The sequence below is a fragment of the Carassius gibelio genome, chromosome A6, assembly GCF_023724105.1.
Source record: "Carassius gibelio isolate Cgi1373 ecotype wild population from Czech Republic chromosome A6, carGib1.2-hapl.c, whole genome shotgun sequence".
Taxonomy (NCBI): Eukaryota; Metazoa; Chordata; class Actinopteri; order Cypriniformes; family Cyprinidae; genus Carassius; species Carassius gibelio.
Window position 1 is genome coordinate 8,411,774 of NC_068376.1, and position 27,539 is coordinate 8,439,312.

Genomic DNA, 27,539 nt, shown 5'->3' on the forward strand with positions numbered 1-27,539 from the left:
AGTTTTAGTGTTAAAGTATTTTTAAAGCATTGTATTTTTGGCTCATTTATGCTCAATACATCAACACCTGCTGTGTCCTTCTACAGCCACATAGCAAAATATAACTTTTAGTATCGCAGATTACAGCAATAGTGTTGAGTTAATTAAAAGGATAGTAAACCCAAAACTGAAAAATGATCAGTCATCGAAAACCTTCATAAATGTAAAATGAATTTTTATAGTCTTATGAATTTTATGAAACTTACAGAGATAGAGAGCTATACATTATTATGTGGTCTGGTTTAAACAACCTAACTGTAATCTGACCATGTTTAATAGTACAGATGCCTGTTCCATGGACCTGGGGCCAAAAAGAAGTGGCTAAGATACTTAAACACAAGGGTTTGCTACCACCTTGTGGCACCGTTAGATAACCACGGCCCATAAATAGCTCCAACATCACATTTATCATTGAGCATCCTCATGTATCCATCCAAATTTTCAGTCAAATAAAATCCTCTGTGTGAATTCATGCATCGACCACACAAAAGAATCACTGTTTTTAATGGTGCTGGTGTCATTGATTTATTTGCACACAACCACTGATTCCAGTTAAAGAGTTCAAAGTAGAAAAAAGTTATATGTGCCACTAGTGTCTGTTCAAGCTTCCAAGTGTTACGTGCAACCACAGACATTTACCATATGCAACGATAGTAATGAGAGAGCAATTTAGGTCACAGAGTAAGTTGATTCACTGTCTTCACCATCAGATTAAATAATACTGTCATACTAAACAACATAAAAGTTAATAACATTCCAGTGATATTGCAGGACAAGTTGGTTTGTTTCAACAATATGTACAGCACCACAATGGATGAACAATGTAAAAAATAAGAGGCTCAATTTTGTAGCAAAATATCTGTACATTTAAAAAAAAGACTTTTTTTGTCCAATGAAATGTCTTCGGTAAAAAAAAAAAAACCAACAACAACAAAAAAAAAAAAAAACACACTTACATGAGATAAAACCAGTAGGAGAGCAAGTCTGTGATTAAAATGAGATGTACTGTACATACAATGTCAAGCTGGTTGTGGATGCTTGGTAGTAAACATTTTCTCAACATTTCATGGGATGTTTCAGTCGCAAAGAAGAGAAATCCTCAACAGCATTACAGTATCAAGTCCAGCTTAAGATTGAATCTCCCTCTCTCTCTCTCTTTTTTTTTTAAATCAAAAATTCAGTTTTAAGATGATCAAAGTTAAAAATAAAAATAAAAGTGCATCTTGTAAATCCCCCCCTCAGAAAAAGCTACTCAGCTTGGAGTTTTAGAACTAGAGGAAAAATGACAATGAAAATGGAAAGTGGGCCAATCCAAGGACTTCCTTTGGCATTTCTGCTCTGTCTTGTACATGACACGCAATGTCTCAAAGTTGACTATGGTGAATCATAAAAGACCACAACTTTTTCCACAATGTCCATTTGTAGAATCCACAATATTTGACCAAGTCAACATACTGCATCCACCACTCTAGACTTCATGTTCTCTTTAAAACAGTCCAAGATGTCACAAAATCAGTGTCACATTTGTCCATCCTTCCACTGTTCTAAGTGTGCTATTTTTTTTGTTTCAGTAGTGTCATTGGCCCACCTTCTGTCCTCAAAAGCGGAACAAACTTGGCTAGCAGGTGGTGATCTCCATGTTGTGTAGCAGAAGGTGCTGTATCTCCAAGTTCCTTCTCCCACTCCTCCTCAGGGCATCGGCCCGTCGGAAAGGTTGACTGCGCAGGTCTGAAGACAAACAAGTTAACCGTTACACAGGGAGCACAACTACAGTCTGTACCTGTGGATATGGATGAGACAGGGCCAAAGATGGGTACAAAACAGGCAGGTGTGTGGATTTTTGGTTAGTTTTAAATCAATTTAGTAGGGATGCACGATATTCTAGTACTATATCGGTTACTGGGTGTTATTGGCAAACACCATTGGGTGTTTCAGAACCAATTGGCAAAACAGAATAGAATAGTTTAATATTGGCCCTTTATCGGTCTCTACCATTTATTGGTATAGGTTTGATATAATGGCTGATAAAGAACTACTCAAAGGGCAAACTTCAACAGCTTTTTTCAATCTACGACTAGATTTAAATAGTGTGCAGGAAACAAAATGCATAACATAAATGACTGAAGGCAGGCAGGCATGCATTTTTTTTTTTATGCAGAGAATTCAGGTTGCCATCCTGTATTTAATGCCCTTACCCAGGTGAACAGAAAACAAATGGAGAAATAGATAAGGATGGAGGGAATGACTGGGAGTGAGTGAAGAAGAGACAGACTTAAAGGCACCTTTCTGAGGGGACAGAATTAAGTTTAATAATGGAAGTCCTCGGAGAGGGCGGGGTCACAGAAGAACCGCGAGCCACGTTTGGCTGATCGAGCGGTAAAGGGGACGGTCTTCAGCACTGCAGCAAAATAATAGCCAATCACAACACAGAAACACAAAAAGCTAGAAGCTCTAGAAAAAGCACAGAAAGAAACTTCAAGCCTCTAAACTCCAGTAAGTCTAAACAGCATGGCATCTATTGCTACTGTGCATCTACTGTTACTATCTAAAGAACAAGACCAATACACACTTAGGGAAACCGATTCATTTGACATACGTACAATCAGATGAATCTGGATAGCTTGCATCCAGCAGCGTTCTTACCCGTAATGATGTCCTCAATGGCTCCATCTTTGCCTTCGTAGACGTGGCGGCTATCTTTGCCTTGCCTCTTCCTTAACTCTGCAATCAGTCCCTGCTGCTGCCGCTTGCCCTTGTGAGATGGTGACTGGAGTTTGTGCAAATTAATAAATGATATAATATCCGGTTAGTGCAAAGAGTTTTGCTGTAATCTTTCCTTTAATGTACACTGTAGTGTGCTCTAGGGCTGGCTATTGACATAAAATGACATGATTCGATTTGATTTGGATCCACAAGCTTGTGTTTCGACTTGATTCTGATCTCAATTTGATTCAGGTACAGTACATGTCAGTTTAAGAATAAAAGTCTCTAAAAACTAATGGTGTAAAGCATACAGGGAATTCTGTCAGTTGGTACATAACTATAGTATTTAAGGTTAAAATTATATATATATATATATATATATATATATATATATATATATATATATATATATATATATATATATATATATATATATATATATATATATATATATATATATATATATATATATATATATATATATAATTTTTTAATATTTTTTATTTTCTTATATAAATATTTAAACGGTGGCTGTCTAAATCATACTGATTTATTCTAACCTTATCCTAACACACATTCAATATTTAAGAACAGGCTAAGAAAAAAAATTATGATAATATAACAATACAGATTTAGCAAAATGCTACTCTCTAAAGTATAGATTTTTATAGCCAACTAATCAAGCTACAATCACTAGCTGCGTTTCCACTGTCGAGCTTTTTTGGCCCGACGAAAACCTTTGGCCAAAGCGGGCCAGCTGGGGCTAGAGAAATTGAATATTTAACAAAGCATGGAAACAAACGACCGCTTTTTATCATGTTCGTTTTGTGATCGCGCTAATTCCAATGATTTTTCTGATAACTTCTCTTAGTTGGTGAAATGATGAGGTTGCATGACGTTGTTCTGAGAGGCATGTAAAGGGCAGATTTGAGTGCTTCTGGCCCGAGGCTATTAGCCCCATCTGGCCCGTTTTAAGCCCTGGCTCGCACTGGCCTGACAGTGGAAATGAGGCTACTGAATGGCTTTCCTGACTTGACTTTGATGTTACATTTACAAGTAGTTTTATTGAAGAATTTCTGTAGTTGAAAAACTTGATTGTATGATAACAATAGACATAATTCATTTCAGTAATTTGTACTGTATTTTTCAACATACCTCATGTTCATTTATGTTTATTCCGTGCTGTAACTTGTATTAAAGAGGAAGAGATGATCAGTTCATGTGCATGGCAATTTACTTGAACTAAGGCACTACAGTGATCTGTCATCACATTAAAAAGCGCCAAAATGGTATTTATTGTTCGAATTTCATAATAAAATTGACAGAATTTGAAATCGGGGGCAGTTTCAATCAATAGTTTATTGGATGGAAGCCATGCTATAAAATAGTGTGTAGTGAAGTTTTGTTTACACATCAACTGAAAACAGCATAGAATAAAAGATCAATTTTGGAAAAGAATCATTACTGGTTCCTCAAAATGTGAAATTATAAAATCGAGAAGATTTTCAACCCAGCCCTAGTGTGCCCTACCAAGGCTTTCAACTCATCATACCTGTTGGCTTTCTTGCTCCTCCATCATGGCCTCCTGTTCCAGAAGTTTCTCCATCATCAGCTGCTCTTGCCTCTTCCTCTGCTCGTTCTCTTCATCCGCTTGCTGAAAACAAAGACAAATTAGATCTGGGCCTTGTGTGAAGTTGGAAGATGGAAGTTGATGCCCTGATGGAATATAGACTCACCCTATAGGACTTGATGAAGCGAACAAACACAGGGAAGAACACAGAGGGTGGCATGGTCTTGGGACTCTCCCCGAAGAACTTAATAACTTCGTCAAAGGCATCCTGTAATTACATGCAAGCCACGTGATCATGGGGATTATGCCTTGTGAGATTCAAACCCACAGCCTTACCATTACCAGCCCACCCTATACCCTGCTCTTTTCTACCTGTGCAATCCTAGCATCATCCAGCAGCTTCTTCAGTCTGGCCTCATTGTGATGGATGAAGTCTTTGAGCAGGGAGTTGTGGCCGTGCATGCTGAACTCTCTTCTGGTCAGATCCATTCCTCTCTGTAGCTCCTTCACATCCAGGAGAACATTCTCCAGTGAGACTGAAACATGGGAATAATGAGGACAACCGTCAAAAACAAACTTACTGTAGAATCAATCAGATAACATAGCATATTAAAGCAAAAAAATATATATTAGAGGACCATAATTTTTGTATTTCTTTCTGTTAATGTGAGACCTATGAACATTTCAAAATGCATTTACAAAGTGTTATTTTAGTACTATTACAGAATTTATTAACTTTGAATTCTATGGTTTCCATTTTAATTTAAGTGTGTGATTTTTATGTGCTTGTCATTTTCATTCTTTTTTTATATTTCTATTTAGATTAAGTTTTTTATTTCAGTTTTAGTAATTTTAGTACTTTAAACTAATTCTACTTTTGTTAGTTGAATTTATTTAATGTATTATATTTTCGCCTCAACTAGAAAATATATTTCTAGAATTAGTTATTAACAGCACTAATAATATAAAAATATAATTGACATGATTAATTAGTATATTTTAAATCTATTTATATATACAGACTTACCTGCAGCAGCTTTCTCAATGTAGTGCAGCTCATTGTAAAAAACGCTTACAATAGGATATTTCTCCTTCACCACATTGGCTATGTAGTGTAAAAGTGTCTGCTTCCTGTCTGTGGACTTGGTTTCCAATAGCTAAAGACAGGAAACATTACAATTAAACAATGTTAATAATCTCAGAATAAACTTAATAATGTCAAAAAAAAAAAAACATATTTGTGTTATGAAATGTGATGTTACCAAATCCAAGCTCTGAAGTTTGAAGCCATAAACAGCTCCTCTCTTACTACTGTTCATGTAGTTGCCCAGTGCCAAAATGATCTGAAATGAGAGATATCACACAATTAATTACAAGAAAGACTCTAAAATTGCAAGAAACTGTGTGCTATTAAAGTTTTACTATCTTACCTCAAGGATTTTCTTTAACTTCTGTGATGACTTTATGGATACAGATGCTGCTATGATAGCGTGCAGTTGCTGTAGGAAAAATGTATGTTTAGATGAATGTATAAATACATTTCAGATGGATCTTTATTAATAAAAGTGTTATTATTCAATTCAATGATTCAATCACGGTTGTTTCTCTTTTTTCTCTCTCTTTTCACCTTACCGGTGTGAGCATCTGCAGGCTATCATTAAAGTTGCCCATGAATGCCATGATGGTCATCCGCTGTGGCAGCCTTTCTATCTTGCTGAAGAGCATCATGAATCGGTCCTCATCAGTGACCCCATCCATTGGCCGTCGCTCCCGCTCATACTGGCGGAGCACCTTCACCTCACTTTCAGTGGGCATGAACCGCATCAAACATTCCGCAAAGTCCACGGGCACTGTACGTAGGTCAAACCTGCAGGGGTTGAGAGAAACTGATCAGAGTACGATAAAAAAAAAAAAAAAAACGAAACTAAAAACACAAAACCAAAATACTAAACTAAAACAAAACCAAAATACTAAACAAAACCAAAACAAAACTAAAACAAAACTAAACAAAACTAGCCAAGTTGGAAGATACAGGAGCTGAACTTTGGAAGGAACAGAACAAGAACTGATTTATGTTCTAACAAGCAGATGTAAGGGGAACACCTTTCATGAATTAGAGGTACAAAATAAGGATTTGTAAAGAAAAATGTTGGAAGATTTTGATATAAGCCAAAAGGAGAATTAAATTTTTTGGGTGAACTATCCCTTTGAACAAGAGCAATGCCACAGTTGTGAATCAATCTTTATCTTGACATTAATGGCAAAGTGGGAACTTACGTCTGGATTGCTTTGCAGATCTCTTCTGGGCTCTTCCCTGCCTTGCGGAGCGTGATGGCAAGGTTTTTGGCTCTGTTGGCCTCCAGCAGTGAAACTTTGTTGGGGCCCTTCGGAGGAGCCTTCTGCTTTTGCATCGTCATGTCGACAGCAGGGCCCTGGGCTTTGGTCTTGAACATTTCCTCAAACTCATCCACATTCAAATCCTGCAAACAAAAGCGTTCTATTAGAGTTGTTATCCACAGCACTCCTAGAACTTGGTGTTCAAAAACGTTGGCACCACTGATGGAACCAATGATTCGTGCACAGTAGGACATCCTGGTCATTGGTTATTTCAAATACATTGTTTTCATAATCTTTTATCAAAATGTTCTTGTTCTGCATCCTTAACCCCTTCCCATCCAAGAACATGGCTCGTTCTGATAGGCAACCAATTTTCATTATCCAAACACATTTGTTCCCAATTAACAAAATCAAATCCCACCGTAAATTTTCTTCACCTGGAATTGTGTCAGATTTTTAAAGTAAAATTAGCCGTTAAGGGCAGAGATGCTTGACTTTCTGTATGTATTGCTTCTTGCGATTTTAGTAAGCAGCAGTTACAGAATGTTCTCGAAGTTGATAGAGATCATACATTTCACACCATGTAAAGTGCTAAGGACAGATACCTCTAGAATCTTCTCGTCATCGATTTCATTGAAGACAGTGCCGTTGATCTGATTTGGTTTCAGAGCCACCCAATTGAACACTGGCATGCGGAACTTGGTTTTGATTGGCTTTTTAATTTTCACAGCTGCCAAGAAAGAACAGTGGCCTGTGACTACCAAAACAACTACTCAATGAGATTAAAAATAATCATTAAAATACATGATAACGTGTTAAGCAAAGACACACAACACATAATGTGACTAGATCATGACAGTAAATGGTGGCCATGACAAATATCAGGAAACCTACAGAAGAGCTTGATTGGTCCATCTTTGAGTGCAGGAAAAAAAGAGAGTAGATAAAAACAAATGTTTAGAGAGTAATAAAGCACAAATGTCTAGAAAGAGAAAGCCGAAAATGCTTCTAAGCACTAAGAAGTGCTGAAAAAAATTGAACAAAAGCATGGAAAATTATTTCAGGGAAAAATTATACGAATCAAAACAGTCAATAAAACAATATATTTGCAATGACCCATTCACACGGAAACAATCATGTACACATTTATACCCGTCAAGCCAGAGTTGAATATGACAGTTGGCGTGCCGCTTCCTGGGAGAGGAGGAGCACAAGGAGGGGGAGGCGGGGGTAATGGAGCAGAGATCTCAATTGAATGTCCAGGAGGTGGAGGTGGGGGAGGAGGAGGAGGTGGTGGAGGAGGTGGAGGAGGCGGCGGCGGCAGTGGAGGTGCAAGAGCTGCCGATGGCCCATTAGAAACTACAGGAGAAGAGAGAGAACGTGTTTGTGGTAAAAATGTTGGCACAGTCTTTTACGCAATCACTGGCTGCAAATATGTGCACAGTAAAAGCTTGGTAAAATGGTGGTCTGTTAGGTATTTAGTTAGTTAGGTAGTTTTCATAGAGGGTTCAGAAAACGTTATTAATAGTTCTGATCAGCTGGACTTTATGACTTTATTTAACGTGGATATTTATATTTATGTAAATTTTAGGGGTGCACGATATATATTGGCCGATGATTAATACGCATCAAGTCAGTAAAGCCGGTTCTCTAATCAGCGGTAAATTCCATCAGGTGCGTGATTTCACAGAGCAGCTGTTACTATACGGAGCCGTTGTTAACTGAGAAGCTGCGCAGATCCAAGCTGATAATGAACGTCCACAGTGCAAAGTAGATGTATTTTCTCAGCGACCAGCACGGATCAGCTCCAGGCATGACGAAGCGGATATCATCCTCTTTTGGAAGGCCAAACAAAGTAGTTTCGCTTACACAACCAAACACACAGCATCTATACGACATGGCGACGGCGGCAACAACAATATTACAACGAGAATAAAAGTTATGTCTTCTTTCTTTGCGTGAACATCTGGGCAGCGTTATGCAAATCTTCTCACATAGTGACATGGGTGGAGTTAGAACGAGCCGTTTTAGGGGGGTGTGGACGAGTCTTAACTTTTATAAAGAACATCTCTTTGGATTTGAGACTTTAGTCTTTGCAACTTCACAGATCTTCTTTATGCACTAAGAGCTTGTAACACTCCAAGGAGAAAGGAAAAATTTAAAATCGCATCATATGACCCCTTTAACATGAAAAAGCTTGAGGTCAGAAGATATTTTAGAGTAATGTTTATAATTATACAAATATTCATAATGCATTTAGGTCTTGTTTCACAAAAAGGGCTTAAGCCACAGTTCAATTAGGACATTAAAATAACTTTTATAAATGTGCCTTAGAAAACAAAAACATTACTGGTGTGCATCTAGAGACAAAACAAGGCGATGATATTTTAAGATATGTCAATGTAAGTTTTTTTCAGTTAAAACAGCTGAGTCATGCATATCAGTTATCTAACACTTAAGTTTAAAAATATCATTATACCAATCATTTGGTCAACCATAGTTTTTTTTTTTTTTTTTTACACGCAATACATCCACCTAGACTGAAGTTAAATGGATAATAAACAGTTCACAGATCAACCCTTGTAGGGTTGCAACAGGGGCACTGTCAGGGGAATGCTGTCTCAGGTCTTGTGAGAAAGTGCTACAGACTTTCAATTGGGCCCATTGGAAGGGGGCCCTCCTATAACCTTTTATTTCTCAGACTCAGTAAAGCAACAGCATTGTTTGAACCCAAGACCATTAGGCTACACCACCTCAATTAAATAAAATGATGGCAGTCACACTGAGTGAAACCCATAACATTAATCATATTTAGTTGTAGAAAGTAGTCATTTCATTATACCCTCATTAAATGAGTGCTGAACCATCAGATTTGTTGAAATCATTACTCACCAGAGGAACTTGCAATTGGAGGTGGTGGAGGGGGAGGAGGAGGTGGTGTGGCCATTGCTCGAAGAGTTCCAGTCTGGGACGTGCTGTACACTGCACTGGCACAGGCTCCGGCCAGAGCCATGGCATCAGGGCAGGGAGAAAGAGCCATGGGCTGAGGAGGTGACGGCAGCGGAGACACGTCTCCTTCTCCATCTCCCTCACCCCTCACCTGGATCTGGAGACTGCCTCGGCGCTCTAGTTCATGGATTTTCTTCTCCAGAGTGGACTGCCTCTGAATGGTCTCATCCTTCTCACGAACTATCCGGCGAAGTGTGTGAACTTGCGAACTGGCGTCCCGGTACACAGCCTGGATTGTACGTGCACACAAACAGAGTAATTTAGGATTTAACAAGAAATCATCCCATGTTATTAAGTAAATTACAGATAACATGGCGACATTATTTCTACAAGTTCTTAAGGAAAATGGCTTGTCAATCAATTGGACATTTTAATCAACTGACTGGCAATTGGGGTTATGAGCAAAAAACTTCTGTGTTCTATAAAACAGGTCGCATCAGATCAGGTTTTGCGTATGTGAATTGTTAAATACAGAGCTGTTTTACTCTAGATGCATTTGAAGGAGATGCCAAAGAAAATCATAACCGATGTCCATCACATATACAGATTAAAATCTTAAAGTGTTTTATTATTTTTCTTCTTCTCACTTACATTTGGATATTAAATTTGAACAAAACAGATAATAAAAACAACTAGCTAGGTAAGCTGATTATTTCCATCAGTTCATTTAACTCTTAACACTCTCTCATGTGAACGGATGTGATGAGAACTGTTTTTTGGTTTGGTTAGGGGACATTCAATATATAACCCAGTAATCAAATTAGTCATTAATAACATTAAATAATAATCAATATTTATGCAATTTTTTTAATTGTTGGTCTATACATACATGAATGATAACCTGGCTGCAATGTTGTGTCAACAACCTCAAATTTAAACATCAAGATTTACATTTGCAATATAATTTTACCAGTGTTATAATTTTACGTTTTTATTAATTAAAATAAAGCTGAACTAAAATATTCTATGAAAATCCTAAAAACTAGACCTTATTTGCTTTAGCAATTATGTGAAATAAAATATATTTAAGTTGAAGTACTAAAATCTAAAAAATAAAGCTAAATAGAAATATAAAAAAGACAAATCACGTAATATTACTAAAACATAAACGAATACTGAAAATAAAAGCCCATTCAAAATATTAATACTTCTATAATATCATGGAATTGTACTAAATTAATATGTTAAATTATCAGCCCTATAAATAACTTGAAAAGGAACATTTTCATGTGTTTTAAATCTGTAAAAGTAAAATTAATTGTTATGTTGAGAGGTTGTTATGAACCGTTTGATGAGATCCAAACTATAGATCTTGGTTCTAAGTCAGGTGGTGTGATACAGACCCGGACAGCATCCAACTCTTTGTTCTTCTGCATCAACTGCTTCTCAAGTTCCACGAGTTTAGACATGGCCTCATTCTCTGTTTCTAAGAGTTTGTCTGACATCTGCCAACATGAGGAATAGTCAGAATAGAGGACTCGGATAACAGTTGTGTTATTATATATATAATTTTGAAAACTAAGATCATATTACAAGGAATCAGAAAAGGCAAGGAAAATAAAGTGGTGTCTGAGTGTTTGCTCACATGTGAGAGACTCTCCTCCAGTTCCTCCACACGTTCCAGGGCAGCATTTTTGGTCTCTGCGTCCTCTAGAAGTGTCCCAACGTCAAACAGGTTATCCAAGTAAGCCTGGATCTGCACTTTGAGTTTATCACTTTCAGTGTGCTTTAGTCTCTGTGCAAAAAAATCCACCCCAGAAACAGTAAACAACAGTGAGTTTCTGACTGAGCATAAAGAGAAGATACTTTAAACACACTAAGAACAGTTTTCATACCTCCAGATAGTCATCCAAAGCAAGCTTGGTGAAATCATACTGAAGATGAACTCTGAAGTTCATGTCCTCTACTGAGTGCACCACAATATTGATGAACTGCATGCATGCCACCTAAATCACGAACAGGGAACGATGAAGAGATATGACATCAGTGGTGGTGAGAGCTTGTCAGTTTAAAAGGCACTCCAGAGGAAAGAGGAAGGACTCTGCAATATTGACCCACCATGAAATCAATATTGTTGTCTTCATTTTTGAAGTGTTCCATCAATTTTTCAAACCTTTGGGATTCTGAGCAGACCTGAGAAACATAAGAGACATAAGTTATGTTTTAATAACCCACCGAAAACAACCATGTGCTCTTTGGTTTTGTAATTTAGCTTTTTGCCTTGAGTAGTTTTGTTTAAGTTTCGGTATTAATAAATATAATGAATTAATCGTCTGTAATTTGGTTCAGTTTTATAAAAGTATCAATTTCCTTTGTTTTTATGATGAATCATGAAATGTTTCATGAAATGTAAACATAATTGAAGCTCACCAACTTAACTGTTACCCATAAGTGAAATAACACACACACACACACACACACACACATATATACATACACATATACACACCAAAGTATGAACACCCAATTTTTGTAAAGTGCTGAAAGGATTTCACACTCAAAAATATCTTCAATTATTGTTATTTTGTATGCATATGAACTCCCTAACAAAATCAACCCACTTACTTCTAAATCTAGCCATTCAAGTTATCTGGTGAGAATTCATGTATTTTTAAATCTCTCAATATATAGATGATGAACTTAATATTTGATCACTTTATTTTTTTCAATATTGTAGTCCTACATCCGAGTGAAATAAACTGAATGTAAAAATGCTGGAAGGCAGAACATCCTTTCCTACCTCTTTGAAATGGTCAAAAGCAGCCAGGATGATCTCGTGTCCACCTCTGACCAAACACACGGCGGCCAACAGCTCCAGAACTAGGGCTTTGGTCCTGCACAACCAAGACAAAGGGACACTTAAATCAACAAACAAAATAAAACATACCAAGGAAAAATTAAGAATCCCAGATACAGCTAACCCTAAAGGTTATATTTGATGGCTTTGAAAGATTCTATATCATTGTCTCAAGGAACGGTCTTAGTTACAAACCATTATCTTCTATTGACATTAATCAGCACAACTAACAGACAATTCATCTATTTATAGCTAAATTTCCAAAGAAAAGCCCTACTAAAAAGGTTTTTGATCAAATGTAATACCTTAAGGGTTTGGATGAAAGCCATGACAGATAAGAGAATTCTCATCAACCATTTTGAGAGGTTTAAACAAAGAAACCAGAGAAAAGTTTGCGGGCAATGGTTAATGTTTTCACATATATGATGGTTAAGATAAACCAGTATATATCTATATATATATATATATATATATATATATATATATGTGTGTGTGTGTGTGTGTGTGTGTGTGTGTGTGTGTGATTACCTGGGATTTTTGTTGTTAAGGCTCAGAGCAATTTCATTGACAGCATGGGGATGGGACATAACCATGTTGAAGCCATACTTCAGCCAAAGAGTGAGTGATACAGAAAAGGGGAAAATTAGAGATTGAAAGAGATTGAAATATTTTTTTTTGTTTTGTTTTTAAATTCAGCCGTTTTTAAAATGTAAATGTCATAATCTGATTACCTGGTAGTTCATAATAGCTCTTAGACACATGATGCAAACATGAACATCATCTTTTTTACACACCAAACGTGAATTCTTCAGAGTTCTGCGACTGGGCAAAGTACTTGACCTAAGAAAGCAATACAATGTTGAGGGTGGTCTATTTTCAGAATGAACACAAATGTGCTTGTGTTGGTTCATGTGCTTCTACCTTAAGGAGTGCCGAGTGGATCGTGGTATGCTGCTGCCGCTGACTGGTGATGGTAGATTACTGTCGCCATGGAGATCTTCTATAGACCGGCTCCAAGGGGTTTCTACAGAAATCTCACCTGTGGTGCTCTCTGCTACATCTCCATCAAACCTGAGAGAGAATAAAAGAGTTTAAAGCATAAACAGAAAATGCTGTATTGTTTATGTCAAAAGTACTACAAAACACGGTGTCCTCCCAACTCCTCCTTACTTACAAAGTTTCCTTCAGTCACATTTTAGGCTCCATCACAGTTAATGGAGTTATTTGTTACCCGTCAAGGTAACAAATTACTTTTGTCTTTCAAATTTTGTTGTATCTCACTGCTAATACTACAAGGTTTGCTTTTGATACTATGGAACCACTCTTTTAAACAGGCTTTAAAGGAGTAGTTCACTTCCAAAAGGAAAATTCTGTCATCATTTACTCTATCTACTCTTGTTCCAAATCAGAGTTTCTTTCTTCTGTTGAACAAAAAATAAAATATTTTGAAAAATGTTAGTATCCGAACAGTTGGGATGGGCAACATTGTCTTCCACAGCAGGAAAAAAATACTAGTGAAGTCAAAGGTGCCCATCAACTGTTCAGCCGATGTCCATCACAACTGTACAAAATGTTTATTTTAATACACTCGGTTTATTTATTAATTATTTACACACTTGTGACATTAAACTGTTGTATAAATGCAATATCACACTCACAGTCATGTGATATCGCCCTATATCAGAATGGCTGTGATTATCTCAGCCTGCAGCCTTGTGCCTACCAGTGGTTTTCAATTCTGGTCCTGATGGACACAGATTTGCACTTTTTTTGTGCCTTTCCTGTCTAACACATACTACTTCACGAACCTATTAAAGTCCCAAAACTTTTGCCTTTTGACACTGGCAAATAAGAAAAACTAAATAAATAAAAAACTAGATGGGCATTTCCCTACATGGCTCTTATAGGTTTAGTTCACCCAAAAATAAAAATAAAAGTGTCTCCAGGTTACCAAAATCCTCCTGTAGCGAATCAATGATTTTTTTTGTAAGAAAAAAAAAACATATTTAAAATGTAATAATTTAATCTAGCTTGCGCTCACTGTTGTTAGAGGAAGCATCTCCGGGCGGATGATGTATGATGTCAGTTTTGCACATGTGCCACTCGGAAGTGATGAACGCAGAGGCACACAGGAGAGATCAAAACAAAACAACGGTCACTAATTAGTAGGGGCTTGGGTAACGAAACCCAGTTGAACAGGTATGAACCGAATCAAATAAGAATGCAGATTTCAGTGCCTCATTTCAGTGCCTATTAAATGTCTGAGCAATCATTTGAAATATTTGTCCTGGTTCTACGAAATGTATGCAAGAAGCATGGGCGTCGCTAGGCTTTTTTTAGCGGGTCTATAGCATTTAGCTCCATAAACTATACACAAATTTGCGATTGCCTCAGAGTCAGTTCTCTTAAATTTCATATGAAAACGGCGGCAGACTTGTCTCCTCCTCGTCTTTCAGTGCACTCTTCAATCCGCAGACCAAGGCAGAGAAGTGCAAGTGGTTTCAGACAGAAACAGAGGACACAAGGTGTGTGTTTATCAACAGACTGTTAGAATATGTGTATCTGTGCAAGCCTGACTACGTCAGACTTCATACTTATGCTCAATTTCAGTTTGCTTCTGTACTCAGTCCAGATCCCAGATTTCCTCCGGCTCCGCACCAGCCGTCCAATCAACTAACCGAGGGCAGGCTGAGAGCCATGACGTAGATGCTAAGATAAGCGTAAGTGCCGAATTTAAGATTGTAGTTTAGGTTAGGGAAATCGAAAACAGCGGATATAGAGACACGGGATGCTATTCACTCTGTTATGGAGAATATTCCCTGCATTTACCTACTGAAGCCTGAACAAGAAGAGTGTTTGTTTCACATTTTGAATGGAGGTGATGTGGCCCTGCTCCCGACAGGTTTTGGGAAAAGTTTAATTTATCAACCGTTACCGATCGTCAGTGAGAAACTGGGAAGACCAAAGTCTGGCAAGGCGATAACTGAGATTGTGTCTCCCTTGGTTGCTCTCATGGATGATCAGATTAAGGAGGCAACAAAACTCACTCAATGGTTTTTGTTTTCGCAGCATACCTGTGTTTACAGCAGAATTTCGAGCCGAGGTGGCTGAGCCGGGTCATAACACACGTCATAACCAAACGTTATGAGTTTGGTTACGAGTACACCAATGATTTTAAACTTCAGACAAGCGTCCCCCACGAGAAAGTAAACGCTTGTCAATTATGCACTTCCTGACTCTGTCTACGGAGCAAAGGGAAGTAAATACAGTTTACAAAAGGACACAAGGGAGCAATCGATTTCCCATCTAAAGTTTTCGATCTGTTCACCGCTCATGACACCACAGTTGTTTCCTCCAGTGAAAATCATGCCCTTAACACATATGAATGCATACTTTAATTATACTTATTTAAATATACTTCATTTAATTTACTTACTTTATACATACACTACTGCGTAAACGTCTGAGGCACGTTAGTATTTTCACCCAAATTAATGGTGTTCAGACCGTTATTTATATCTTTTGCTGTAGTGTGTCAGGAGAAAATAGTTTAGATTTAGTTTGTCTCAATTTCATCCGTTTCTTCATGTAATCACAGACCGATTCGATGAAGGTGAGATCAGATCTCTGTGTGGAGCACCGGCTGTTGTAAAACTGCTTGTGCATTCAAAAATCTCACTAGATTATTTTTAAAATTAATGGCAAAATGAATGTTTGTAAACGTAAACTGATATTTCCTACTGACACACTACAGCAAAAGATATAAATCGGTTCAGGCACCGGTACCATTTTAAAAGTATCGATATGGCACCGGTATCATTAAAAACCCAAACGATACCCAACACTACTAATGAGAAGTACAAAATGAGGATTTGTAAAGAAGTATGTTGGATGATTTCGATATAAGCCAAGAGGAGACTGGTTTTGCTTCACTTTTGTTAACAAACGTTGGTTTTCACGAGACTCCCCAGCGCATGCTCATACTCATACGTCATCCTCCTGGAGTTGCTTCCATGTACAACTATTGACAAAAGCTACATTAAAGTGATTATTATGTTTTTAATATTTTTTTTCAGGAGGCCTTTGTTCACCCCCTGGTGAACCATGTGAGACTTTTTTTAAATGGATGGATGCTTTTTATTTAACTTCTTTTGTACTGATGCACTGCAACACCCGCTGAGTGTCATTAAACAGCTTGAAAGATCAAAGACATTTTTTTAATATAACTCCAACTGAATTCCTCTGAAAGAAGAAAGTCATATACACCTAGGATGACTTGAGGGTGAGTAATTTATGCACTAATTTAAATTTTGGGGTGAACTAAACCTTTAACCTTTAGAATGTCCTTTTAACACTATTCAGAACTTAGACAAACTCTCTTTAAGTTTAGACTTAAAACTCATCTGTTTAGCCACGCATATAGTTACATCCCCATAGTCCACTTCTAATCCTGCTACACTTATTATGTAGGCTGGCAACTATTGATCCTTTCTTTATTAGAAGCATTAACATTACTTGCATTTCTTTCCTTTGCCTACACCTTAGGACACCCATTCCGAGTTTCATTAGACCCTGCCATGCCCAATACTCTGGCTCATCAATCCACACTTGAACTCCAGCAACATTACATTTAATTTTACTACATATTAGCAAATATAATAAATATTTAAAAAAAATACAGAATACCTTGTTGTAAAATTAATGTGTACAAGTTTGTATAAAACTTTTAGGTCCCTTTTCAGCTAAAATGGCAATCGCATCACAATGCTAAAAAACTTTTTTTTAAACTGTTTTCACAAATCTATTTCATTGTATTTGGTCTTGTTTTCACACGGACCTCAAAACACACCTTGCACATTTTCATCCATCAAACCTTCTGTAACTGCTAAATGAGGCACTTATCTAATTCATCACCCCTCTTTCACTTGTCAGAAGGAACCTAGTGACAAGATTTCAGTATCAATAGTCTACTGTTGTGACAACCCTTACAAATGTTGTTCTGAGGTGGTAAACAAAAACAAAAGACAGCACCAAAAACTAAAATTAAGATTGACAAGCAAAAGAACAACTTACGTGACAGCATACTGGGCAAAAGACAGGTACTCCACCAGAACATCAAGCCCTTTATTTTCCTCATTGAGAAACTCTCTCACCCACCTAAGTGAAGAACAAAACATTCAATGGCCTTGAATACCTCAAAAGAAAAATTCATTATTGAGGTTGATTCATTGATTCATTGTGACTCACCCAATGTGATTAGTCCTAAGAGATATCTCCAGCTCTCTGAGCACCTGAGTTGACTCTTGAACTCGCCTTCTAAATTTCTGTGAAGGAGGAAGAAGAGATGTCCACTTCTGAGCAAGCATGTACTTGATTTGGTTGGAAAGTAGCAAATGCCAATCTTTCATCATCAACTTTTTGATGATAAATGAGTATGAAATATTTACTTTATAATAAAGTTGTCAAGTTATCAGAAAGTAAATATTTTACAAACATTTATATATTTTTTTGGCTTGATGATCTTGAAAATGATCTTTCTTGCCCATCACAAGAGTGCTGTTACACTTATAACCTTGAAAGAAACTATCAACAAATATAAAAACATTTGAAAACCTTATTTGTTATTTACATTTATGAACGTAGCATTATTAATATTTCACCCCAAACTTTTACACAAAACAGACCTCTTGACAACTCCAGTTTGAAAACAGAGGAATTATATTCTAATGGTTCTTATATAAGTGCTGTATGACTTTACTTGTATAATAGGGATTTCAGGATGCGCCAGTAAATTTATGGAGGTAGGTGTTTCTTCCATTACTTAGACGCAGCTTTAAAATATGCAGGAGACATTTATTTTTATTTTCATATATAATTAATTTAAAGGATTAGTTCTCTTCCAGAATGAAACCTCTGTCATCATTGACTCACCCTCCACTAGTTCCAAACCTGTATGAGTTTCTTTCTTCTGTTGAACACAAAAGAACATATTTTGCTGTTGGTGTTGATCGGCACCATTGAATTCCAAAGTATTTTTTATGGAAGTCCCCATTTTATGGTGCCCATCAACTGTACGGATATTAAAATCTTTCAAAATATCTTCTTTTGTGTTCAACAGAAACTCACACAGTTGATGGTGGGTAAATGACAGAATTATCATTCTGGAAATAAACTACTCCTTTAAAGCATCTTCACCCATACATGCATGTGTATCGACTATATACACTAACTGCAAGTGCCTTGCTTAAGGGCACAATGATGAGCAATCCTTGAAGAGTTTGAATGTACAACCTTTGGATGCCAGGGCTAGAGCTTTAAATATTTGTGGTCTATTAATATAGCAGACAAAAAGCCATAACTCACCTTCCTGGTGACAGCAGGGTCTAGAAAGCTTCTGAGCTTCTGAATGTACGTATGGGGAGGATTTTTCACTTGGAATCGTTCCTGTTAAACACACAAATTATGCTTTATTTCTATTATTAAAATGCATCACTCCTCTTGAAGCAAGTTCAACCCCCCCACTTCAATATGAAACATTAACTAAGCAAACCTTCTTTTCTGTTCCGTTATCCTCTGATCTAATTCCCAATCATTCAACTCCTCGCAGAGTCTAACTTTTACCCAATCACTTCTGAACCACATTTCAGCCTTCTAAGCCTCATGGCAATCGCTGAGATATGATCATTCATTATTTAGACAGCAGGCATTTCACACTCTTTCACCTCAACAAATATTTCCACTGTCAGCCATATTCTCCTTCTCTTATGGCAGTGTAGCCATGGTGACATGATAGGGTTGATGTAGAGAGAATGTATTAATAAAGAATATGTTTACTTAGAGGTGCGGTTCATGAGTTCGCCTGCCCATTCAGCTCTGCCAGATAACGGTAAACCAGCTTGGCTTGCTGTCCGCGAAGGAGGCTTGAACCCGAGGCTCTGCTTGAGCTCAGAGTAAGAACCCCTTCTTATGGTGGTACAGTGTGGAGGAAAAAGATAACGAATTAGAGAAGGAGAAGGGGAGGTTGAGGAATGCCCGGAAGAATTGTTGCTGGAGCAATGACTATATACGGTCGTAGAGATAATTAACAGGACTGGATGATTAGGTTCCTCCCGAACCTGCGTTGGGAACTTTAATTATGATAAGGGAACTTTCCTCTGTGTATATGTATTAGGGTGATTATATACACTGAACAAAATTATAAATGCAACACTTTTGTTTTTGCCCCCATTTGTCATGAGCTGAACTTAAAGATCGATCTAAGTTTTTTTTCTATGTACACAAAAGGCCTATTTCTCTCAAATATTGTTGACAACTCTGTCTAAATCTGCATTATTGAGCACTTCTCCTATCGCCAGATATTCCATCCACTTCACCGGTATAACATATCAAGATGCTGTTTAGATAGCATGATTCTTGCACAGGTGTGCCTTAGGAATAGAGTTGATCAGGTTGTTGACTGTGGCCTGTGGAATGTTGGTCCACTCCTCTTCAATGGCTGTGCGAAGTTGCTGGATATTGGCAGGAACTAGGACACGCTGTCATATACACTGATCCAGAGCATCCCAAACATGCTCAAAGGGTGACATATCCAGTGGGTATGCTGGCCATGCAAGAACTTTTCAGCTTCCTGGAAGTGTGTACAGATCCTTTTAACATGGGGCCGTGCATTATCATGCTGCAACATGAGGTTATGAGGTCGTGGATGAATGGCACAACAATGGGCCTCAGGATCTCTTCACAGTATCTCTGTGCATTCAAAATGCCATCAATAAAATGCACCCGTGTTTTTTGTTCATAACACATGCCTGCCCATACTATAACCCCATCGCCACCATGGGCCACTCAATCTACAACGTTGACATCAGCAAATCATTAGCCCACACAACGCTATACACGTTATCTGCCATCTGCCCTTTACAGAGAAAACCAGGATTAATCTGTGAAGAAAACACCTCTCCAAAGTGCCAGATGCCATCGAATGTCCGCATTTGCTTACTCAAGCCAGTTATGATGACGAACTGCAGTCAGGTCGAGACCCCTATAAGGATGACGAGCATGCAAATGAGCTTCTCTGAGATGGTTTCTGACAGTTTGTGCAGAAATTCTTTGGTTATGCAAACCGATTGTTGCAGTAGCTGTCTGGGTGGCTGGTCTCAGACGATCTTGGAGGTGAAGATGCTGGATGTGCAGGTCCTGGGCTGGTGTGGTTACATGTGGTCTGCGAGTTGAGGATGGTTCGATGTACTGCCAAATTCTCTGAAACTCCTTTGGAGATGGCTTATGCTAGAGAAATGAACATTCAATTCACAGGCAACAGCTCTGGTGGACATTCCTGCAGTCAGCATGCCAATTGCACGCTCCCTCAAAACTTGAGCCATCTGTGGCATTGTGCCGTGTGATAAAACTGCACATATTAGAATGGCCTTTTATTGTGGCCAGCGAAAGGCACACCTGTGCAAGAATCATGCTGTCTAATCATCATCTTGATATGCCACACCTGTGAGGTTGATGGATTATCTCGCAAAGCAGAAGTGCTCACTAACAAAGATTTAGACAAGATTTGTGAACAATATTAGAGAGAAATAGGCCTTTTGTGTACATAGAAAGTCACTGATCTGTGAGTTCAGCTCATGAAAAATGAGTAATGTAAATCAAAGAGACTGTTATAACATAATAGCAGACTACTTCTATAAAATGCACAGAAATAGCAGTTTTCACTCTATCTCTCTTAGTAGTATGATGGTATTATAATTTGTTCTATAATTGAAGCTCTGTAGTTTTTATTCTAGGAGGCAAAACATATACAGGTCAAAGTTCTTTATTTTTTGTAATTTAATAAAAAAAGAAAACTTTCTTATATTCTAGATTCATTGCACACAAATTGAAATATTCCAAGAGTTTTTTTTGTTTTATTTCAGATGGTTATGACTTACAGCTTAGGAAATTTTAAAATTCAGCATCTCAAAAAATTTGAATATTCCATTTTGAGCTTGATTAGTTTTATTAATTTTGATTATAAATACTGGGTACCTCTTGGGCTAGTTTAGAACATGCAACCACAATTATGGGAAAGACTACTGAATTGACAGTTGTCAAGAAGACAATCAACAACACCCTCCACAAGGACGGTAAGCCACAGAAGGTCATTGCTGAAAGGGCTGGCTGTTCACAGAGTGCTGTACCAAAATATATTCATAGAAAGTTGACTGGAATGAAAAAGTGTGGTAGGAAAAGGTGCACAAGCAATAGGGATGACCACAGCCTTGAGAATATGGTCAGGAAAAGCCTATTCAAGAACTTGGGAGAGCTTCACAAGGAGTGGACTGAAGCCGGAGTCACATTCTGTCACATTCCTTGAACCAAGCCACTCCTGAGCTAGAAAAAAAAAATTCCAGAAGCATTTCAGCTGGGGTAAGGAGAAAAATAACTGGACTGTAAATAACTGGACTGTTGCTGAAAGTAAATTTAACATTTAATTTGGAAATCAAGGTCTGGAGTCTAGAGGAAGACTGGAGAGGCACAGAATCCAAAGTCCAGTGTGAAGCTTATGAAGTCAGTGATGATTTGGTGTGCCGTGACATCTGCTGGTGTTGGTCCATTGTGTTTTATCAAGTCCAAAGTCAATGTAGCCTTCTACCAGGAGATTCTGGAGCACTTTATGCTTCCATCTGCTGGCAAGCTTTATGGAGATACTGATTTCATATCCTGCCCACAGTGCCAAAACCACTTCCAAGTGGTTTGCTGACCTTGATATTACTGTGCTTGATTGGCCAGCCAACATGTCTGACCTGAACCTCACAGAGAATCAATGGGGTATTGTGAAGAGGAAGATCTTTGAGGAAAATATTATAATTTTTTTAGATTATTTTTCTAAACTATAAGTCATAACCATCAGAAAAAAACCCTCTTGAAATATTTAAATATTTTGCAGAAATATTGCAATGAATCTACAATATGAGAAAGTTAGCTTTTTTTAATTAAACTGCAAAAAAATAAAGAACTTTTCCATGATATTCAAATTTTTTGAGATGCACCTTTAATGTAATACAAAAATGATTGAGGGACATACAAATTCCTCAAAAACCTGATGTATCATATTTAATACTTCGATTTTAATAGGATCGGTCTACCTTTTAATAATTGTTTTCTGAAAATTAAGAAAAAAAAAGAAAATAAGTAAACATTGATAATCAAGTTGCTTTAGTCCAGCAAGTGTTCATCTTGAAAAAGTTATGCTTACATTTTATAAAAATTATTAAAGAATTCACAGTAAAAGACAAATGTACCACGACCTGATGGAGGACGTTTTTAGAATACTAAGGCTACGTTTACACAACAACAATGTAGTAAAAAACGGAAAAGTTTTTCCCTTGCGCTTTTAAAAATTTTCACGTATACATGACAATTTTTTCAAAACGATTCGCGTTTACACATATCTGCAACAACAGCCAAAAACGCTGTATTACGTATGCCAGGCCAGTAGTTGGCCCTGTCACCTTGTAAGTAAACAGTACCTTTAAGGAAGTGACGATAATATGATGTATATGATGCGTCTCCACTGTTGGTTGTAATATTGGTGAAGTAAATCCGTATTAATGTGCCGTTTTCAAAAACTTGCACTTTAAAATCCTTCTTTTTTTTTTTTAAATACGCATTTTCAGTCCCCAAAACGCAGTTGTCGTGTAAACAATCAGGCAAAATGCATAAAATGTTGTTGCCCCTAAAAGGCTTTTTACTTGCTAAAACTGTATCAATCTATAACCCATCAATCAGACAGATGACAAAGCATGTAGTAGATTTTGTACAACAGGTTTTTCAGCAAGGTTTGAACATTGATAATTTAGAGTAGTGGCACTCAGTATTCTGGGAAGTTTGTGTGGATTTGGGAATCATATTTTACAAATAAACCCAGGGTAACACTAATTTTACATACAGCACAGAGTGAAAATGACTTGAATATGACAGTGGGCAAATGCATAAAAGGCAGTATAATTTGAAATCACGAGTTTAAAGTTTAAAGCATTCAACTATATTCATTATAATACTTTCTGTATACATTAATTCCTTTGTTTAAACATTCTATTTGATTATTAGACAGATTTCTATTTATATTAGACAGAACTGTTAACAACGATGACGAATAGGAGAGAGTGTGAGCAGTGCGTGCGCTCAGGCGCTGCTATTCTCGGCGCCGTCGTAATAAAAGTCCCGCTTCGAACATATCCGTATCAGCCTTGGGCGATATATATGTGTCGACCACTAATTTAGAGGCCATGAATTTTATCAAATATGATGCCGTAGGCTTTACAGAGTTAATACTGCGTATAATAAAGACTTTAAATTTCTGTAAGAAGGAAAAAAAGTCACTTGTAACAACCTCTGACTAAGTCATGGTTATAAAACATTTCTGTAAAATTGCTTTCTGACTTTTCTGAGACTCATTATGCAGAATGCATGTAAACAGACACTCACCTGATCACATATCAGTTCCCATTTTTTTTCATTGTCATACTGTCTAAGGATCCTCACTTTATCTGGAGGAAGGTTCATAGAGTTCTGGGAAAGACAGAAAGAGAGAGCATTAACATTCTTTTTTCATACATTTGAAGCATTCTGTACATACCATGTTCACCAAAAACACAAATGATGAAAAGCTAAATAGCTAGTCTTGAAATTTATCGAGACACCACGGACTGATCTTTGCAAGTTGTTCAAAAACTAATGTCACCAGGCAGCATTTAACCTATTTAATATTTTGTCCCATGATCTACGTTCAAACATGGTTTCAGTCTGAACAGACTAAATATCTTCAGAACAGCAAAATTCTCCTCAGCAACAATCATACAGAATATCACCAGCATTAAAAAAAAAACTGTCTGAATTTAATGTAACTTTAATGACAGTGCCTCCCTAAAGGAAAACTTTGCTCAAAAAGAATATTCTGCTGGAAATTCAAGATGTAGATGAGCTTGTTTCTACATCAGAAGAGATTTCTGTATTACATCACCATTTTAGTATTGCTCACCAATGGATCCTCTTCAGTGACTGGGTGCATTTAGAATGACAGTTCAAACAGCTGATAAAAACATCAAAATAATCCACAAGCGATCCTTAGGATATCAGTAAATCAATTAACATCTTGTGAATTAAAAATACAGTGTTTGCAAGAAACTAAAGCATTGTGTCATGTTGAAACTGTTGCTTCTGGACAAAATACCAGTCCATAAACTATAATGATGCTTCCTCAAGGGTAAAGATCCACCACGTTCTTACATCAAAATCCACTGACATTTCGTTTAGAATCATTTTTGCTTTTAAATGGTGCTTGATCTGTGCACATTTTACTCCTGATTCTCAGGTTATCTCTGGAGAAAGAAATACTATGGATAGAGGACTCAAATTTAACTTTTCGTCTCCTAAAACATTAATTGATAGACTGGAGCTGTGAGGATTACTTGTGATGTTTTCATCAGCTGTTTGAGCTTTCATTCTGACGGCACCCATTCAATGCAGAGGATCCAAGTAAAGTAATGTTACATTTCTCCAGATCTGTTCCAGTGAACAACAACAACAACAAAAAACCATCTACATCTATGGCCTGAGGGTAAGGAAATTAAACTGTAAGCAAAATATAAATTTTTTGATAAAATATTCCTTTAAGACATGCATATTTAGAGAAGGAAACCAAGAACGAAGCCGTTTCTTTTATAATCCATGAAATTTAGTGAAAAATATCTCCAAAGTGTTTTTACTTGTATGTTACACACTTAGTCCATATATGCTTATTTTGCACATATAAATATTATAATGGATTGATAGAATCAGATTAATTCATTGCATTAATTTAAATGATATTTAAATAATTTAACTGAGCCAATCAAAGATAACTGACTGAAACATACTGTTAGTTTCTCAAACTTTTTTCATGTTACTTTCTGTTCTTCTATTTGGGCATAATAAGCCATGCCCAAGATTGACTAAATGATTAATGAGAGAAAAGCTCTGGAAATCAAACCGTCTGAGCATCAAATGAAAACACAGCAGAAGTGCCCAACATGTGGAAGAGGGTGAAGAGTATAGGCTGCAAAAGCCAACTCTACTGGGACAGAATTTGTGATGCAAATCTGTGAAAACGAGGCAGCGTTATACCATTTGCATTCACTCCCCCCGCTCCGTTTCTCCTCTCTCAGGCACAAACACAGACAGACAGACATGCCCACACATATGAACACATGGCATGAAGAGGTAATGCTGATTTGCAGACTTTTGATTCTCAATGCACTGATTAAATCTTGAGTGTTCTGTGCACAGGACCCTAATGTAAGCAAATGATGCCTGTCTGTTTGGAGGACACCCTGAAAATCAAATCAGGGAGATAAGTAACAGATTACCTATTCTAAGTGCATTGATCAAAGACCTTTGAGAACTTCACGTGTAAACCTTGCCAAAGGAATGAGGTTTTGAACCCGTCAAATTAATCAAGGCACTGCAATTACAAACATAAACAGGACCAGCTTATATTAATAAGAAAACAGGTTTGATCAGTGGTACAATACAGAAACAGTTAGTTACACTTTATTGATCTCCGAGGGGAAATTTAGGGTCTCTTGGGGGGGATTCGTACCACTCCAAATGTAATTTTAATACACTGCAAGCTGGATTCTGATTTGAGAATTAAATCACAGGATAGATATCATGTATATCCCTCAAGACATTATCTTAAAAAGCCTTTCATGACAAACTGAAGGATTTCAGACGGCTTTACCAGACAGCAATCAGACATTGGCTGAAATATCAACCAACAAGATAATACTGACATTGTAGCGCTATCTGTATCTTAAATAAGTGCAAGTACTTTTCATGTTTCAAGGGTTATTGGTTAAGTCCAGCAATTAAAAGAATCCTATAGAAAAACATATGCAAAAAATACAGTGGCCTGTAGAGCACGTTGCGATGACTGGATTAAGGGCAGACTCTTTAAATCATACATAAACGAATAAATACCGCAATAAGAAAGCAATTTTCACAATTCTACTGACGCTAAAACATCAAAACCTCAAAAGATTCCGTAATAAAGATGCCGCGCGCCAGCAATTAGTAGCTATCATGCACGCGCAAACAGCATCAAAGCAATGCACACTGCCAACCGCACACAATAGAGGCGTGTGTGCTGGCGTGGGCTGCCAGCTTCCATATTAGTTGTGCACATGATACAATTACATCGATATGGCTTTTTAGGATACAAGTGAAAATTACCAGTGCGATTGCGAATCTCTCCTCCAGTTCGGTCGGGTCAGGCATGGGCAGTTTAGGGGGTTTGCTGCCCCTCGCCCTGAAATCTGTGAGATGAGCATCCATACTTTCTGCGTTCCCCATGTTTTTTGTCTGATACCCAGCGACGGCAAACCCTTTGGAAAACGTTTTCAGCCTCAAAATGTAGTCAAGAGGCTAAAAGCAATAAAAAAGGATTTTTAAAGGTGGCCAAACACGTTCTCCATCGATGCAGAGCTCTGTATCAGATGCGAGAATTCGACAAGAGCATCCCTACATTGTTAATCCATATCTGTCGGGCCCTCAGTTCATTTTTCGGAGCTGTTGAGCATCGTTCACTCAGCGGCAGCGGGTCTGAAGCTGGGCGCATTTATCTGTATCACGCACTACAAATGCACCGCTGGAGGTTTGCGGCATCATAACGCGCATGGCTCGGACTCGGCAGGACAGTTAATCCGCGCTGTGTGGATGATAACAGACGGACTTCGACTAAACGCAAACTCCCCCATTCAATCCCCGACACAATGAATCCTTTCAGCACCAATCCCCCGCTGGGGAGTGCCAAAAAGCCATGCTGAGGAGTCGAGGGGGAGGCAATGTTTTGTTCTGTTGCATGCCGGTATTTGTAGTTTGGGCAGCACACTTTACGACATTATAGATTTACGTTCTAAAAATCCGACTCAGAAAGTTCATTTATTGTAGTTTATTGTAGAAACTGCTGTGTTTTTATTATGTCATGTGCATTGTTTTATTAATATGATTAATTGTATTATTAGATTCTTCAAAATAGCCACCACTTCCCCTAATAACATC

At 37.5% G+C, this 27,539-nt stretch overlaps 1 protein-coding gene across 3 annotated transcripts; it reads right to left on the reverse strand.

Moving 5' to 3' along the window:
• Window positions 1-532: 532 nt before the first annotated feature.
• On the reverse strand, window positions 533-27,307 carry LOC128015396 (formin-like protein 2). 3 transcript variants are annotated; one of them, XM_052599208.1, is made up of 28 exons: window positions 27,004-27,307; window positions 26,712-26,903; window positions 23,928-24,011; window positions 18,819-18,899; window positions 17,703-17,779; window positions 17,529-17,612; window positions 13,377-13,526; window positions 13,187-13,295; window positions 12,984-13,060; window positions 12,399-12,492; window positions 11,717-11,791; window positions 11,494-11,604; window positions 11,244-11,393; window positions 11,002-11,103; window positions 9,542-9,887; window positions 7,802-8,008; window positions 7,544-7,564; window positions 7,255-7,379; window positions 6,590-6,792; window positions 5,945-6,179; window positions 5,743-5,811; window positions 5,575-5,655; window positions 5,340-5,469; window positions 4,685-4,848; window positions 4,479-4,580; window positions 4,295-4,396; window positions 2,683-2,806; window positions 533-1,767 (listed from the first exon to the last, which is right to left on the reverse strand). In XM_052599208.1, exons 1-28 carry the CDS (start codon window positions 27,094-27,096, stop codon window positions 1,658-1,660), a joined length of 3,498 nt encoding a protein of 1,165 aa, XP_052455168.1. In that variant the 5' UTR covers window positions 27,097-27,307; the 3' UTR covers window positions 533-1,657. The 3 variants fall into 3 exon arrangements, with proteins under 3 accessions (XP_052455168.1, XP_052455170.1, XP_052455169.1); XM_052599210.1 differs by lacking the exon at window positions 7,544-7,564 and adding an exon at window positions 2,322-2,437 and having other exon boundaries at window positions 27,004-27,305; XM_052599209.1 differs by lacking the exon at window positions 7,544-7,564.
• Window positions 27,308-27,539: the final 232 nt, after the last annotated feature.

Bases quoted from the DNA above. Each gene is read 5' to 3' on its own strand.
- LOC128015396 (XM_052599208.1), bottom strand. From the start codon at position 27,096: ATGCGCCCAGCTTCAGACCCGCTGCCGCTGAGTGAACGATGCTCAACA. The intron at 6,180-6,589 runs GTAAGTTCCCAC...CAACCCCTGCAG, and splicing joins ATCTGCAAAGCAATCCAGAC to GTTTGACCTACGTACAGTGC. The intron at 5,656-5,742 runs GTAAGATAGTAA...CTCTCATTTCAG, and splicing joins AGTTAAAGAAAATCCTTGAG to ATCATTTTGGCACTGGGCAA.